Source organism: Dunckerocampus dactyliophorus, chromosome 6 (assembly GCF_027744805.1).
Source record: "Dunckerocampus dactyliophorus isolate RoL2022-P2 chromosome 6, RoL_Ddac_1.1, whole genome shotgun sequence".
NCBI lineage: Eukaryota > Metazoa > Chordata > Actinopteri > Syngnathiformes > Syngnathidae > Dunckerocampus > Dunckerocampus dactyliophorus.
The window spans coordinates 8,591,365-8,609,164 of NC_072824.1; the positions used below are offsets into that span (position 1 = coordinate 8,591,365).

Genomic DNA, 17,800 nt, shown 5'->3' on the forward strand with positions numbered 1-17,800 from the left:
AGGCCAGGGGTGGCCATTACGTCGATCGCAAGCTACCGGTAGATCGCCAAGGTAGTTTGGGTCGATCGTGTAAACGTCACTTTGTAGTTGTCATATGACATCAGTCAGCTGACATTAAGCTCCCCTCCTGATTCGCGCTTGCTCCCCTGCAGCGTTTCAAGCTACACACGAAGATGCAACTTTCATCTTTATTATTGTGATTATGGATGAACTAACTCAGCGGTAAGATGTCTATATCTATAACAAAAGTTATCTGTTCACTTGTAGTGGCTAGTTACGTAGAAAAAAAGTGTATTGTTGACTGGCTTTGCTTGGCGTCATGAACTCTCCTACAGAAATCATCGTTTTCTACACGTTCGTTTCTTAAACTATTATTTCATGATGAAATTAAAAATGTGCCCATTGGTGAAACCTTTTCAGTATGTTGCCTTGACTTGGGCTGCATTGTCTTTTGCATCATCATTTTAAATTCTTGTATATGGGAAATGTTTGATAGCAAATGCTAACTGGATGTAATACATGAAGTGTGTGCCCTAATGAACGTTACATAGCTAATGTGACTGACATATTACCAGTACTCAGCTTATGTACACAACTATTTAGGAGTTGTGGAATGATCTTTATTTCCATATTGAAGTGAATTATGATAGCAACCACTTTGATTACCTGTAAACTTTGAAAATGTGAATGTGAAATACTAATCATTAATATTTACAATAGAATTTCAGAGTTTACTGGTGACATTTTTTATATGTTTTATAGAAAGAGGTAGATCATTTTGACTTGTACTTGTACTTGTACCTGATACCTTGTACCTGATATACATGTATATGTACATAAATACGTACTCATATTTCTAAAAAATAAATAAAGTAAATTTATATACTTCCTATATTTATGGTAGTAGGTAGATCTTTGGGACTTGGTCATTTTAAAAGTAGCTTGCAAGCTAAAAAAGTGTGAGCACCCCTGCTATAGGCTATAGAAATTACAACAGCTAAAAACAGGAAGAGGAACAAAAAAATAGTAAATTTTGCCATTAACATGTAGTTTAAGTTATTTTTTTTATATTTATTTTTGTCATGCTGCTGCACCTCCCCTATAGTACCCTGGCTTTAATTGCCATCGGCTACTCCAACAACAGTAGCTAAAAACAGGAACCGGAACAAAAACAAAAGGAAATCTTGAATGGCTCAAATGCGTGTTCTTTTCACATCTTAACAATTCTTACGTCACACGTTGCGAAACAGACGCCCTCTTGTAAAAGTTGTTTTTCTTTATTTGTCTCAAAGTGCTTCTCTCTGATTCTTGTTCCTGTCACGTCTCTCGGTTACTCTGTCACTTACTGCTAGGCACAATTCGTAGGTCTTTATCATAACTGCTGTGTAGGGCCATTGAAAGAAGCGGCGTATGAAAGCCACGGCCACTTTGAATGACGCAGCTGCGGCTGACAATGAGGTGCCCCTGTTTTTCAGAAAGGTAACAAGAAAAGAAGGCAGAAGTCAAAGAAGTCAAAAGAAACAAGCAAAATAAGGATGATGAGACAAGTTTAAACATCTACTTGGAATTGTATCACTGATCTGTATTCAATATAAAATGCATAGTGGTAAGAGCCACTCTCCCATGCCTGTAATGCATAGTGGGCATGTTTGGGATATGACTCGTGTCATGTTATGATTTGCGATATCCTGCAAGGAGCCGAAGCAGCCCTTCCTCCCGTCTGACGAGTCAATTTACGATTCAGGCTGCGCAAATTCCTCGAAACGAGAGAGGGGACGCTAATAATAACGTGTAAATTGAAAATGTAAGGAGGCGCTTGTCAACTTTTAAACCTATCAAAAAGGCCACACTTCCTGAAACCATCACTAGCATTTCAAATCAAAACCAGGGCGAGGAAACGCTATCATGGCGGCCCCTGCCACTCAATCGGGTTATTCTTGGGACTGGATTCTCGTCCTTTCGTCAAAGCTACGTCTTGCCCTTGATACCCCCCAAACAGCCCACAGGCAACACTGTGGTGTAAATATATAGGGGTGGAGGGGGGGTGACATCCAAGGATGCTGGTGCAGGGAAAACTTGACGCTGCCCCTGTCATGTATACGCTGTCTGTGAGACACTTGGAATCAAAGCCACACTCTTCAGAAATTGGATCGTAAAAAAAATCAGCTTGAAAATGGTGTGAATGACGCGACACTGGCATGCAATAAGGAAAGAATTGTGTTTCTGTTGTTGCCGTGGCGATCACATACGGTCTATAAAAAGTGTGCTGGACCAGCCTGGACAGCTAGTGTGTTAGCACGAGCAACATATCTAATAAAAAAAACGATCGCACACAAAAATGAACAGACAATGTTAATTTCAACACATAATGTTATTACAAATGGGCGAAGTTACCATTTGAGTGTTAAAGCTACTATATGTAAGATTTGGGGCTAGAAATGACACAATGTTGACGCTATATGGGCCGGCTGTAAGTAGAATATCATCCCTGTTGTTGCCATGGTGACCCAAGATCACCTACTTTAGTGTTCTGTGACACTAGTAGACAAGCCAGGTCTACTTTTCATGTGGTTTTTAGCTTTTTACCTATTGTTCAAACTTTGCAACATGCTGAACTAAAAGGAGCCAACATTGTTTATTTTAAGACTTGATATAAAGAAATATGCAGAGTATTCCATAGTTAAAGCTACAATATGGAACAGTTTGACCTTAAAAGAACTCTGTTGTTCTCTGTTGTTTCTGCAGTGACCCTGTGTTGCCTACTTTATAGAGTTCAATGACACTAGTAGACCAGCCAGGACCACCTCGTGTTGCTCTGCTAATTTGACCAAGAGTTAAAGCTCCAATATGTAACAGTTTGACCTTAAAAATAGCACTGGTTTGCTATGAGAGGAATCGCGTGTTGCCATGACACCTGAAGAGGTCCATCAAATGTGTGAGCCAGCCAGGACATACAGTATCTTTTTGTGTGTTAGCATTAGCACTGATGTTAGCTTTACTGTTAAGAGCTGCGTGCAGTGTGTGTGTGCTAAAAAAACTACAAGACTGGTTGCTATGGTGGGAAATCTTGTGGGAATTCTGTCACAAGGGCGGCGTCAGGCCCCCATGGCCGACCTCCTCCTCCTGAGAAGAAGAAGTCACCGGAAAGAGGAGAACCTCCTCCAGGGCTGGCGTGAACAATGCTGAGGCATGGCGCCAAAGGTGGCCCACCCAGACTGTGGCTTGCTGTCCCACTCAGTTGTCCAGCCTCCGAAGGGAACAAAGCTTTCGGGGGGGGGGTTGTAGTTGCAGAGTGTAGGACAGCTGTCACTCTACATGGGCTGGAACAGGACCACAGTCTTGATGACTTTCAAAGAGTGACACTTGTTGCTAGGCAGATTTCATTGGGCTCAAAAAACAAATAGCTAAGCAGAATCAGATCTTGTGGCTTCAGTGATGATAAGTAACGTTGAAGTTTCCTGAATGGCAACACTTGACCCCACCCCCCCACCAAGTGTTTTCATTCTACCCTCACATAAAAGACTACGGCCTCTTTTGAGCTGAATGCCACTTTTATTGCGGGGACACGCTTGAGCTCCTTGGTCTTTGTTAACAGTTTGCTACTATGTCCACTTCAGAGAGTAAGGCGGGTATTTTTAAAACCGTATCGTGCCGTGTCCAAGTCTTAGCACACCACTAGCAAAAAATACAAAACTGTCCACCCCCCCATAAAAACACCAATATGACATGCAACAAACTTTCATGTTCACACAAACCTTACTACGTCGACATGCATTTTTGCATTCTTACATTTTAAATCTTGGTACAAATGACAACGTTGAAGCGATTAAAGAACAACCAACTTCCCGCAAGATAATGCTTTAATTTCGCTTTAAGTGCATGAGAGATTTGATGCACGTTTACGCAAACACACATCAAAGGTTGACGAAGGGTGAAAACACAATAAAAAAGGGCATTACTGCAGATATATTTATAAAATCGATATAAACAGATACAGAATATGATAGCAAAGCGTAGCTGTGATGTAATTTAAAGGAGGCCAGCCTAAAAAAAACACTGAAACCTTCAGAAAGTCTCCACCAGTTTTCCAATTGACCCAAAATGTTGACTAGAGGCGCCAAAAAATACATTAAATTAATGCAAATGTTTTTCTGTTAAACAGAATTCGGTAGGAATTTGATAGTAACATGGAACTGTCGTATCATTTAAAAAAGGCTAACCACACACAAAAAAAACCCACAAAGCTTCGAAAGCGTCCACCAGTTTCCTGAAGTTTGTTTTGAATGACCCAAAATGTGAAAGCACACCAAAAAATGAAGCTACTGCAGTTATTGTTTTGTTAAATTAAATCCAATAGAATTTGACAGCGATGTGTAGCTGTCACGTGATTTCAAGAAGGCTAGCCCAAAAAATACTCAAAGTTTTGGAAAGCCAGCAGCAGTTTTCTGAAAAGTGATTTTTTTTTTTCGCGACAACAACCATTCACACTCACATTCATACCTATGGGCAATTTAGAGTCACCAATTAACCTAACATGCATGTTTTTGGGAATGTGGGAGCCAAACCGAACCGGAGAAAACCCACGCACACACGGGGAGAACATGCAAACACACAGACACACAGAGATGCCCAAACGAAGATTCAAACCCAGATCTTCCCGATCTCCTGACTGTGTGGCCAACATGAGTGTGGCCAACATGTATACCAATAAATTAAACTACTGCAGATTATTTTTGTGAAAATTAAACTCTGTAAAATTTGATGGCAAGCTTTGGAAGACCTCCACCAGTCTGCTTTCAGTGACCCACAGTCTCGGCAAAAGCCTAAAATGCACCAAACAAAAAAAGTCTTCTTATGCTAGCCCGTCATAAAGTAACCTCGAAGTTTCTCGAGCGGAGTCAACAGTGCCGTCGTCAGCGTGAGCAGCCATGCGAGACTAAAGAGGGACGACCCCGCTGAGCCTGCTGACCATGACCCATTTTCACATCAAAAGTAGCGGGTCACCCCGCCGCTCGTCATCTTAGGTCCAAGAGAACCTGACTATGCGGAGGAACCGATAATCTCCAATATCTGTGCGGTTCTCAGTCAGTGACCATAAGGGATTACTGAGTCATGAGATAGTTAGGATTAAGGATACGTCGGGTTTGACAAAGACTGGTAAAGACTATGAGGTCAAGTCATTAAGTTATCGTATTACCTCCACAAAATGCTTCTTTCATTTCCTTCCAGTCACTCGTGGTTGATGTTTGTGCCTCACTAGCCTTGTATGTCAGCTAATAGATTGTTTCCCAACCATCTAATTAAGCTTCCCTTTCTTTCTTCCTTCAGGTGGAAATAAACTGAAGCCTCAGCCATTCCGACTCAACTGGTCCTGGATCTCACTGGAGAGGGAGTACTACCTCGTGGATGAAGATGCCAAATTTCTGGAAGTCACGCTTAAACGCAGAGGATACTTAGGGGAGACGTCCTTCGTCAGTGAGTTCTTATCAGATACTTTTATTGTCCGTTATCCTCGTTATTTCTCGGACGTAATTGTCGTACTATTGCGACTTGATTATAATGAAATGGCAACTCTTTTTTTAATTGTAATATTCCCACTTTATTCACGTATCGTTTTGACATTTTGTTTTGTAAGTTGACAACAATAATCTTTGACTGTTTTAGCTCTTTGACGTAATTCTCCTAATATTACCGTTTTATTGGTAAAATTGCAACCTTTTTGTGGAATGTTACAAGTTATGTCTCCTTATATCACACTTAATTTGTACATTTTTCTTAAAATATTAAAATTGTTTTCTCACAATATTACAATGATTATTACAACTTTTTCCTCTGAAAATTCTTACTTAAATCTTGTAATTCTTTATTCTTGTATTGCTACGTCTTAATTCTTAATAACATTCCGACATAAATCTCACAAAATGAAATTCACATAAGTTCAGCTGAAATGGCAACTTTTTTCCTGATGCATTCTTACATTTCGACTTCACGTCATTCTAAGACTTTATTGCCGCAATAATACGACTTCACTTCCGTAAAATTCAACTTTTTGCTATCATATCGCAAATTTTTTCTCATACTGCTTATTCTCGGAATCTTACGACTTCACTATCCACAAAATTAAAAAAAAAATCTTTGACATAAGTCTTTATTATTCTTATTCTCATTTTGCGATGACTTAATTTCGTATTACGACTTCACTCTCATAAAGTAAAAAAAAAATTATTGCGAAATTACAACTATACTCCAAACATTTTGACTTTTTTCTTGTATTTCCATGACTTTCTTGTAAAAATTACGACTTTTTTTGGGTAAAATTACTTCTTCATCTAATATTTTGACTTTATGTTAATTTTTCCTGACATTACAAGTTTTTCTTGTGATATTACGATGATTATTGCAACTCTTTCCTCTGAAAATTCATACTTAATTTTCGTATTTCTTTATTCTTGTATTGCCGCGTCTTAATTCTTGACAATATGTTTCTCTGAAGATTACAATTAAATTCACATAATTTCAGCTAAAAAAAAATGTTTTTTTCCCAGTGCATTCTTATATTTCGACTTCATCGCATTCTGAGACTTTATTGTGGCAATGTTACGACTTCACTTTTGTAAAACTGCAACTATTTGCCATCATATCGCAAGTTTTTTCTCGGAATGTATGTAACGACTTATTTTCTTTGAAAATATCATGTGTTCATTCTGGTAGCGTTACGACTTAAATCTCATACAATTACTTTTTTCTCACAGTTTTACCATTCAATTCAAGTTTTTTTGTAATATGTTATATTATATTCTTGTGATGTCAGTTTTCATGACTTTTGTTTGTCAAATTATTCCTTTATTTTTGTAAAAATTACAGCTTTAATTTCGTAACTGTGTGACTTGTATGATATTTTCGACTTGAGTAGAGCCAAAGTCCATAACCACAATTTCCGTTCCATTAGGCATAGCGACCAAGGATGGTACCGCTGAGAAGGACAAAGACTTCCGTGGTAAATCCCAGAAGCAGGTCCAGTTCAACCCAGGCCAGACCACCGCTACCTGGAAGGTGAAGATCTTCACCGACCAGGAGTTTGAAACATCAGAGACCTTTGAGATTAAACTCTCAGACCCGGTCATGGCAGTGTTGGAGTTCCCAGATGCTGCGACCGTGGAGATCGTGGACCCCGGAGATGGTATATATATATATATATATTTTTTTTTTGTAGATGCGCATGCTTTTAAACAAGACTCAGGATGACTGGTGGTTTGTTTCCTTCAAAACAGAGTCAACCGTGTTCATTCCTCAAGCCGAGTTCAAGATTGAGGAGGATGTTGGTGAGCTTCTGGTGCCAGTCCGACGTTCGGGAGATGCTAGCCAGGAACTCATGGTGGTCTGTTACACTCAGCAAGGTAAGACTCATTCTAGAATCATATGACACTCTTCCCAAAATAATATTACAGTCCTCCCTCTGTACACCGCGGTTCAGACGTCGCTCCCTCACTCTATCACGGTTTTCAGCAATTAATTAGTAAATGACCGCTGTTTTGTGGTTTGTTATGGACTATTTTTTGTCGAAAAAATATTGAAAAACAAGTTACAGTAATAATAGTATACTGGTCACAAGGCATCACTATTGTTACACTGATGAGACACGTTAGATTACATTACCCTCACACTGCATGTAGTCAGCCTTGGCATGTCCAACATGAGACAGGGAAAACAAGTTCTCCTCCCATTCCGTGTGCAAGTGGTACGTTTTTGCCTTCTTACTTTGTCCTTCTTCCCCACTCCGTTTGAAGCACTTTCTTAAGTTTAGAATAAATAAATTGCAGGCTAACTAGTTAGCTCCGTAGCATGCTATGTTTAAAGCGGCAGCCGTCTCTTGTGTCCCTGCAGTGATCCCGTAGCCTTCGCATTACAGTTGAGCAATGCGTTGTAAACAAAGAATAATAGCAGTGTAAAGGTAACTAGGGGTGTTATTTCTTGTCTACAGTGCTCTAATAATGGTAAAAAAAAATTATTTAGAAAGTCATAAACAGGTTTTCTATGCTCTAACTAGGAAAATATTCAATTTATTCATATTGAATCCTACTTTGTGGAAATTCACTTATCGACTGGAACCAATTAACCGCAAAAAAACGAGGGACGACAGTACTTCATTCTCCTAATTCTACGACTTCTATAAATTCTTGTAAAATGACATTATTTTCACAAAACATTGTGGCATTTTGTGATTTATTTATTTATGACTATGTCATATTAAAACATAATGATCATAAAATTACAACTTTTTTTCTCCTACTGTTGCAACTTCATTGTTTGTTTCCTACGTTTTTCCTGCAATTCCGTGATGCATTCAAGTAATTCTTTTACATTATTCTCGTCATGATATGATTTTTTTTTTTTTTACAACTGCTCTCCATAAATGTGAACTTTTTTCTTTTCTTTCAATGACTCGATTCTTGTAATACTGTGACTCCATTTTTATTTATTTTTTAATTATGACGTTTTTTCCTGTAATATTATGCCTTAACTCTCATTCTCAAATTGCATTTTTTTTGTTAAAATTCTAACCGTTCTCAATAGGTTTTAACATTTTTCTTATCATAATAGTGTGGTTTGTTTAAAAAACAACTTTTTTTCTCAATAAAGAAGTTTTCCGTTCCGTTCTTATTAGATGAACAACTTTATTTGTTCCAACTTAATTCTCATTCTGAAATTACAAATTTTTGATTATTCTCAATAAATATTAGTTTTCTTGAATTCCTATGACGCAATTCTCCTGATGGCGTAACTTAAGACTTTTTTTCTTGCAAAATAAATTTGTTGGTATTATAACTTTAGACTTGAAATGTTATGACTTCATTTTGATTCTCAAATCACACATTTTTTTCTTGTACAATTACGAGAAATTTGAACAAGTTTGAACAGTTTTGTTGTAATTCTATGATTTCGTTCTCGTAAATGACATGACTTGTAAAAATGATGACTTTTTTCTTGATAAAGACTTTCTTTTGCATTATTACAACTTTATTCTCGCAATGTTACAACTTAATTCTCATTCAAATAACACATTTTTGACTATTTTCTTTTTTACTATTGCAAATACGAGTACAATGTTACAACTTTATTCAGATTCTCAAATTGCATTTTTTTTCCTCATAAAATTATGACTTATTTTCCTGATAGTGTTACTTAATTCTTCTTTTTTCTGGTGCAAAAACAAAAAGCAACGGCCACCGGTACCATCCCCACTTCGGTCCTGTCCTACTCCGACTACATCACCCGTCCCGAGGACCACACCAGCGTGCTGCGCTTCTACAAAGACGAGCGCGAGAAGCTGTGCCGCGTCATCATCATCGACGACTCACTGTACGAAGAGGAGGAGAGCTTCAATGTCACCCTCAGCATGCCAATGGGGGGCCGGGTGGGCGCCAATTTCCCCACCGCCAAGGTCACCATCTTGACCGACAGCGATGACGGTGAGTGGATTTTATCGCCATGTTTTGGTTTTCTTTACATTTTTGTAACCTTAACCCCAATCCGGTCTCTGATATTTTAAAACGTGGTGTGTTCCTGTTAAAAAGTGATGATTTCCTGTCGACCACTACTCATGGATTACTTTGATAGTGTGCCTAGTGTGCAACAAGTCATTGTCGGAAAAAGTAGTTTATTCTCCTTCAATTGCAACTTTTTTCTCGTTAAATGATCTATCTAGCGATACGGTTACAACTTGGAATTTTCAAATGTTATGGTAGGTTCTTCTCAAAACTCCAGCTTAATTCTTGTAATTCTATCACTTCTTACATAATTCTTGTCAAATTACAACTCCAAAGTGATTTGTGGAGTTATTCCGGTAATTCCATAACGTTTTTCTTGTGATACAAAAAAAAACCAAAACGTAATTCTCGTAAAATTATGACTTTTTTGTTTTGGAATGCAAACTTTTGTCTCATAGGTTTTTATTCTTATGGTTCTTGAATGTATTCTAGTAATTCTCTGACTTTATTGTCGTTATACTGTGACTTTATTTTCACATTACCACTTTTTTCTCCTAATATTACAACCATTCCTGGTATTTTCTACTTTCTTTTAATACTGCAACTCCATTTTTGTTAAAAAAAACAACAACATAAAAACCTATAAATTCATGTACATGTAAATTCTTGTAAAAAAAAATGTCTCACATAATAAAGTCTCTATCCTTCTTACTATTAACGCTTTATTCTTGCAATATCCCAGCACTGATCTTGTAAAATTATGCCTTTTTTTTCTCATAGTATTTTGACTTTATTCTTGTAATTCTTTGATCTATTGTAGTAATTCTATTACTTTAGACTGACAATGTTACGAAGCCTTTCACACTTACTGCTACAAATTTACTCTAGCAATATTACAATATTTGTCTCGTAAAATTAGTTTTGTCATAGTATTTTTACTTTATTTTTGTAATTCTTTGATGTGTTTAATCTTGTAATATTACCACTTAATTCTTGTCAAAATTACGACTTTTTCTCACAAAATAAAGCCTTTCTCTCTTACTACTACAAATGTATTCTTGTAATATTTGTCTTGTAAAATTATGACTTTATTCCACATTTTTTGCTTTAACCTAGTAATTCTATAACTTTCCTTTTTCATACCCTGTTGATGTTAGTTAGTGGTACTTTTTTTTTTTTATGTTGTTTTTCTGAACATGTAGATCAGAAACTTCCCAAACGAATGCCTAAGATTCCTGTCGCCTTTATAGCGGGAATCTTCCTTTTGTGTTCACGTGACCTTCCATTCACCCGCGTTAACGTACTGCGCTAGCTCGTGCTGCGCGAGGGTCCCTCCCAGGCAATTTGCGCTCCTGACACAATTCAACTGTACGTATAAATTGTCGGCGTGCATTCCCAGACATGTCAAGAAACAAGAGAAGACCCCCTTCTCTATTGTGCCTTCAACTCCCTGGTGGGCCCTGCAGTAACAGCCCGCCATAAATGAGACTGCATCTGTCCGTCTGCATTGATTTGTGGGTTTGGACTCTCCCAGCATAAGAGCCTCCATTGTCATCTTGTTTGTGTGCTTCTTCCTCCTGTTGACCCTTGAGGGCTGCCGTGTTGGCACTATGTCTAAATGGGAGCCATGAGCGGATCTCCCAAGAACATAGGTAGTGTGTGAAGAACATATGCTTTATACACAAGTGAAGAGAGATGACAACATTCCTCGGCTGCCTTATTAGCTCCTCCGTCATCGTGTACCAGGACTCTGCATGCATGCCCACCTTTTTCTACAGGTGCATCACTTCAGCTTAAAGAAAGGAAGCAAAGGGGGAATAACAGGCGTCTTCCTGTGTGAGGCCATTCATGCTCATCACAGCAAAAAAACTACAAAAAAGGAGTACTAATATACCTGATAGCGATCAAGCTCCAGATGTCCCAGCTTGATTACACAGTAAAAGGTATCCTTAAAAAAGGACGCACGCTAGCATGGAAACTTGTGTTTACCCTCACCAACTGCTGTTGAGTTCCCCTTTTTAGAGTCTCTTATTCCAATTATATGCTTTGCAAATGTTTTTGTAATATTTTGGGCTTTTTTTTGGAAGTTTTACTTTTATGAATTGAATAATAAAATGAAAATATAATTTTAAAAAAAGGTTCTCACTTTCGGCCACCACACAGTTCGCTCTGCACCCGACCCCTTTGGCCTCTCCTATGAGAGGTGAGCTCATGGGAGGGGAGACCCGTGTTGCCTCTTCGGGCTATGCCCGGCCGGGCCCTATGAGCCAGATGAGGTGGCTCAGGCATCTGGTTAGGATGCCTCTCGGACACATCCCTGGGGAGGTGTTTAGGGCACATCCGACCAGCAGGAGGCCTCGGGGAACACCCAGGACATGTTGGAGAGATTATGTCTCTGAACTAGTCTGGGAACGCCTCGGACCTGGATGAAGTAGGAGAGGGAAGTCTGGGGTTCCTTGCGTAGGCTGCTGCCCCTGCGGCCCGACCTCGGACCTCAGATAAGCAAAAGAAGATGGATGGTAGATGGATAATTACAATATCCATCCATCCATCTATCCATTTTCCTTCGCTTATCCCGGTCCGGGTCGCGGGGGCATACTTGCCCCTGTCATTAAAGATTACTAGGGAATAGGAAAAAACTTCTAAGATTGTTTCATTATTTGTAGTGTAGTTGTTCACATGGCTGACTTTGGTGCAACGGGTGTAGGATCAGTTCCCACTCGATACACTCTAGTCTGCCAATGATCTGGGATAGGCTCCAGCCCCTGCATTGACTCTGGCCAAGTACTTATGAGTGTTATTGTATTTCTTACGTTGCTTTGTAGAGCCCTCACTGTATTTCGGAGAGCCTGAGTACACGGCGGACGAGAGTTCGGGTTATGTGGAGGTGAAAGTGTGGAGGACAGGCACTGACCTTTCCAAGACGGCCACTGTGACGGTTCGTTCCAGGAAGAGTGAGCCCGTCTCTGCTGAAGGTAAGTGTTTGACACTATGAGGGTGATGTCACATTGCTATGGTAATCATCTTATGTTCTTCTGTAGCTGGACTGGACTATGTGGGCATCAGTCGCAACCTGGACTTTGCCCCCGGGGTGACAATGCAGACTTTCAGAGTGACCATCCTGGATGACTTAGGTCAACCAGAGCTGGAGGGACCCGAGACCTTTGACCTGGTTCTCCGCATGCCCATGAATGCGGTGCTAGGAGAACCCAGCAAGACCACCATCACCATCAATGACACCACCACAGACGGCAAGTAGAAAGTTTGCGTATTTCCATGTATGACTATACCACATACAGTATATGATGTCTCTTCTAACAAGCAAACATGTCATTACAGTATCAAAGTTTCAGTTCAAGGAAGGCAGCTACAAGGTGGATGAGGCGGATGGGGAAGTCAAGGCCATCGTGTACCGTAGTGGAGACATCAGCCTCAAGTCTACGGTGCGCTGCTACACCAGACAGGGATCTGCTCAGGTCATGATGGACTACAGTGAAAGACCCAACACTGATGCATCCATCATCACTTTCCTGCCAGGTAAGACCCCCCTCCACCCTCACTGCACCATAATATGTGATGATATTGGTACGCTATACTTACCATACCTGTCAATTGTATCATATGTATAGTGTCATATTGCATTGTATTGCATTGTGTGGTCTCGTGTTACATAAGAATGCATGAAATCATATCATAAGGCATTGTTTTAGCGTATTGCAACCTATTTTCTCGTAATCTTATCATTTTTCTGTCGTATCGTAATGTATGGTATCATATTGTACAGACATCATGGCACATTAAAATCCCAACACATCTTATATATCGTATTGTATCATATTTTCTTGTAACCTTGTCATTTTTTTTTTTTTATTATATCGTGATGTATCGCATCATATTGCATTGGCATTGCATCACACTTGTGTCGCAACACATCATATGTATCGTAATGCATCATATTTTCTCGGAATCTCATCATTTTTCTATCGTATCGTCATGTATATGGTACAGTATATGGAAAAAAATGGAAATGGAAGTAAAAAAACCCCATAATGATCATAAAATAGAGAATAAAGACAATGAGGTTAAATATTAAGAGAAAAAAAAATACATTCTAACAAGAAACAAAGTCACAATTTTAGGAAAATGTGTGGAAAAATAATGTCATTTTAGTAGGATAGAATTGTAATAGTAAAGGAAAAATATAATATAATGGTTTTTTTTCAAAAGTCAGAATATTATAGGAAACAGACAAAACAAAATAAAACTTGTAATTTTTGGAAAATTAAGTTGGGGAAAAATTAATAATATTATGGTAATTAACTCAAATTATTCTGGAAATAAAGTCACAATAACAGGAGAAGAAAATTTACAACAATAAAGTTGAAATAGTTGAATTGAAAAAATGCCGCTTTTTCATAGGCTTTTTCACCACTATCACAAATCTGGGATGCAGTTTTTTATTACAATATATCAAAGTGGCCCTTGCATCCTTTCATTTTTCACTATGTGGCCCTCACTGGAAAAAGTTTGTATCATATTGTATTGTATAGTATTACAATGTATTTCATTGTAACATGTTAATGTCTTGTATTGCATCATATCGTATTATGTACTGTATATACTTTATTCAGAGGTATTATATCACATGGTATTGTACCGCTTTTGTATTGCATGATATTGTACACTTCAGAACATTAATTTTTACTTCTTGTTTACATTTCTTAGGCAACCCGTTTAGGCAGAAAATTAGTCGTGTCTGAATCATTTGCGTCGCCAGTGCCTCAAGATGTAGTAGAGGCTGCATGACATACAAACGGCCCAAAAAAAATCTAAGCTGTTATGTTGATGTACCTGTCCAGGTGAGACGGAGAAGCCATGCGTTGTCAAACTGGAGGATGACTCGGTCCACGAAGAGGATGAGGAGTTCCGCCTGGTGCTGGGAACCCCAAAGAGCAAGTCCCCGTACGGAGCCTCGGTCGGGGAGCAGAAGGAGGCACTGATCAAGGTCACGGATGAGAAGGATAGTACGTCAGGACGCCGACCATGCAACCTGCACCAGTGGAACATTTTCACATCACTTTCCCTCTACCTCCCATTCTAGAACCCATAATTCGCTTCTCCGAGATCAAGTACAGCGTGCGAGAGCCGCAGGTGAAAGGCGACATGACTATTGTCAAGATTCCCATTCTACGTGTTGGAGACACCTCTAAGGTGTCAGTGGTGAGGGTGCACACCAAGGACGGATCTGCGACCTCTGGAGAAGACTACAACCCCCTCTCAGAAGGTGAAACCCTCCTCGAACACAGGGACTGTAAAACGACTACAGCTAACTTGACTTTCTGTGTGATGCAGACGTGGAGTTCAACGAGGGCGACAAGGAACATTTTGTGGAGATCGAGATCCTGTACGACGGCCAGCGGGAGATGAGGGAGGCCTTCACGGTGCACATGAAGCCTGATGACAACATGGTGGCAGAGATACAGGTGACCCAACACCCCCACACCCTCAGCCTGCCCCCATACAAGCATTACTGTAGGTGCACACGCTGCATAGCTACAAACACTGCTAAAATAGCCCCCGTGGCAACAGCTGGCATTGCTGTCAGCACGCCTCCAGCACTACGTCTTATAAAAAGCTTTGCAGTGACACGCGGAGGCGGACGTCCCACAGCAGTGGATGAGACTAAAACAGAATGGAAGCCATCAGATAGAAACAGACCAACAAAACTGGGATCAGTCTCCATGAGGGGGCTCTCGTCAAGGCCGCACACAATCCTGAAAAACACATCTGGATGGACATCACAGGCGACGCAGTGATGTATTTATATAAACAGGCATCAGAAGCCGCACCTAAATCAGGTTTATGTCATTCGGTGGTTGCAAGTTACAACACAAACAAAAACAGTCATTTGTCAACTGCGAAATAAACGGGTGACCGGCCGTAATCCAGGATCATAACAGTCGAAAGCAGATGAACGTTCATCCTGATCGGCTAGTGTAAGAAACTTCTTTCTTCTTTTATTCTTGTATGTATTATTAGCTAAATTGAAAACCTTACATAAATATTTTTATCTTGTTTTATATAAGCAATATCTGGCGACAATTTAGCAGGTCTAAATGGGATTTTCTATGTAAATCAAAAAATCTTTGTATTTATTAATACGGTATTATATATATATATTTCGTATTATATTTCATATTATATTTCATATAGTATTTATTAGGGATGTCCGATTATATCGTCCAACATCGGTATTGTTTTTTCTCCCTACAATAAAAGCCGATACAGAGCTTTTTCCGCCAAGGTGGCAAATTTGCAACCCTGCTGAACTTGCTGCATCATGAAGTTAATACTGTGCTGCTCACAAGTCTGTGAGAATAAGGTAACTTTATAATTAAACAAGCAGAGTAATAACAAAGCTCACAATGAACTTATAGCTTATAGAAATTGTGGGGGGAGGTACCATGCCACACGCTAGTCTTACTCACTGTAACTTAGTAGCTATTTACACCAACAGAACAGCAAAGCACACTGGGAAACAGGAAGCTCTGCTGTCAAAACCATATACGTAGACACTGCTTCGCTGAGCCGTACGTCAGCGTCACCGCCATACTGGATGTGGCAAGGCTGCAGTGTAAGTGAATACAAGGAAATGTGTACTTCATAAAGCGCCTTTCTGCAAAGAAATTTAAGTTAATGCCTCTGGTTTATACATTCACACATGCCCTAATATACTTGGGAAACAGTTAGGCACCAAAAACAATGTATTTGATCTTCTCAGATGGCTAAGATAACAACTTTATTGATCCAACGCAGTAGCAATTCACATTACATTATAGCTGTAGAGCACAAAGTAGTGCCGAAAAACCATACACTATATATTTATATATATAGTAGTTTTAATTTAATAAAATAACAATATAAAGTAAGAACATGAATTGATGTATTTTAAACGATATCCCTTTAACTGAAAACAAATTAAATCTTTCCAAAAATAACATAAGTCAAGGCACAAGAAACACAAATGTATTCTTATATAAAATTTGTAATACATAAATTATCTACTCAGAGATGGGTGGAGTAGCCAACAAAACAACTGTACTCATTTAAGAGTATTGTACTACAACAATTTTACTCAAGAAAAAGAAAAGATATGCGATGTTACACATGTCGGTATCGGTTGATATCGGAGTCGAAAATTAAAAGTTGGACAATATTGTTTATCAGCAAAAAAGCCAATATCAGATATCCCTAGTATTTTTTTTGTATTTTTTAACAACTATTATTTATGTCCAAGCAAAGTCTGGTAAGAATCTGGTTCTTTTACTAATACATACACTAATATGATATGTATTTTTTCCACAGTAGATTATAATTCTCTTTTTGTGTGTTTTTTTTAATTTGTTTTTTTTTATATGTCAATTTTAATTTTAATATCTTATCATAAAACCGTACTTATTTGTTGTAGTTTTGCCCAATAAACAAATTAGAGTGCTGTCTTTGAACATGGGATAATGGTGCGCAGAACATGGGTCAGAGTTTTCAGTTGATCACATTCAAATTGTGCACGCTTGTAACAGTGCTTCAGATCTCCTTATAGTCTCTTGAAATTTGACCAAGTGATGACAGTTTTCCCTCAGTTTCATTCAAGCAAGCAGAGAATCACCTCATGACGCCTTCCTTTGTTCTTGCTAGATGAACAAAGCCATCGTGTACATCGAGGAGATGGACAGCGTGGCAGACGTGACCTTCCCTGCGGTGCCACATGTGGTTTCCCTGCTCATGTACGACGACACGGCTAAAACCAAAGACAACCCCAACCCGGCTAACGGATACCCTGTTGTGTGTGTGACGGTAAGTGGGATGTTTTTACATTTGTCATTTTTTAATCGTATCGTATTTGCCGTAATTACAGCTTTGGCATTTCTTTACCAGAGAGGATGGGCGTTAATTGTGTTAAGTGTCCCTCCCTGTCCTGTAGGCTTGTAATCCGAAGTACAATGACTTTGACAAAACCGGTTCCATCTGCTCGGCGGAGAACATCAACGACACCCTGACCCAATATCGCTGGCTGGTCAGCGCCCCCACCGGGTCAGATGGAGTGACTAGTCCCATGAGGGAGGTGGACACAAACACTTTCTTCACCAACACAAAGTCCGTCACCTTGGATTCAATCTACTTCCAAGCGGGCTCCAGGGTCCAGTGCGCTGCCAGGGCCTTCAACGCCAACGGCGACGCTGGTTTGGAGCTGTCCAGTCCCATTGTGGTAGTCAGCAAGGAGGAAGGTAAGTGGTTGGGTGGTGAATGTCGCC

The 17,800-nt window shown here is 39.4% G+C and overlaps 1 protein-coding gene across 1 annotated transcript in view; it reads left to right on the top strand.

The window, feature by feature from the left end:
- The window catches only part of frem3 (Fras1 related extracellular matrix 3), a 43,823-nt gene that overhangs the window by 13,629 nt on the left and 12,394 nt on the right, over positions 1-17,800 (top strand). Inside the window, exons 3-14 of the mRNA XM_054778587.1 lie at positions 5,329-5,475; positions 6,950-7,180; positions 7,272-7,397; positions 9,219-9,470; positions 12,314-12,463; positions 12,530-12,739; positions 12,828-13,025; positions 14,348-14,512; positions 14,590-14,772; positions 14,841-14,971; positions 17,184-17,342; positions 17,470-17,773. Coding sequence (XP_054634562.1) covers positions 5,329-5,475; positions 6,950-7,180; positions 7,272-7,397; positions 9,219-9,470; positions 12,314-12,463; positions 12,530-12,739; positions 12,828-13,025; positions 14,348-14,512; positions 14,590-14,772; positions 14,841-14,971; positions 17,184-17,342; positions 17,470-17,773 — 2,256 coding nt within the window. The remainder of the gene's footprint in view (positions 1-5,328; positions 5,476-6,949; positions 7,181-7,271; positions 7,398-9,218; positions 9,471-12,313; positions 12,464-12,529; positions 12,740-12,827; positions 13,026-14,347; positions 14,513-14,589; positions 14,773-14,840; positions 14,972-17,183; positions 17,343-17,469; positions 17,774-17,800) is intronic.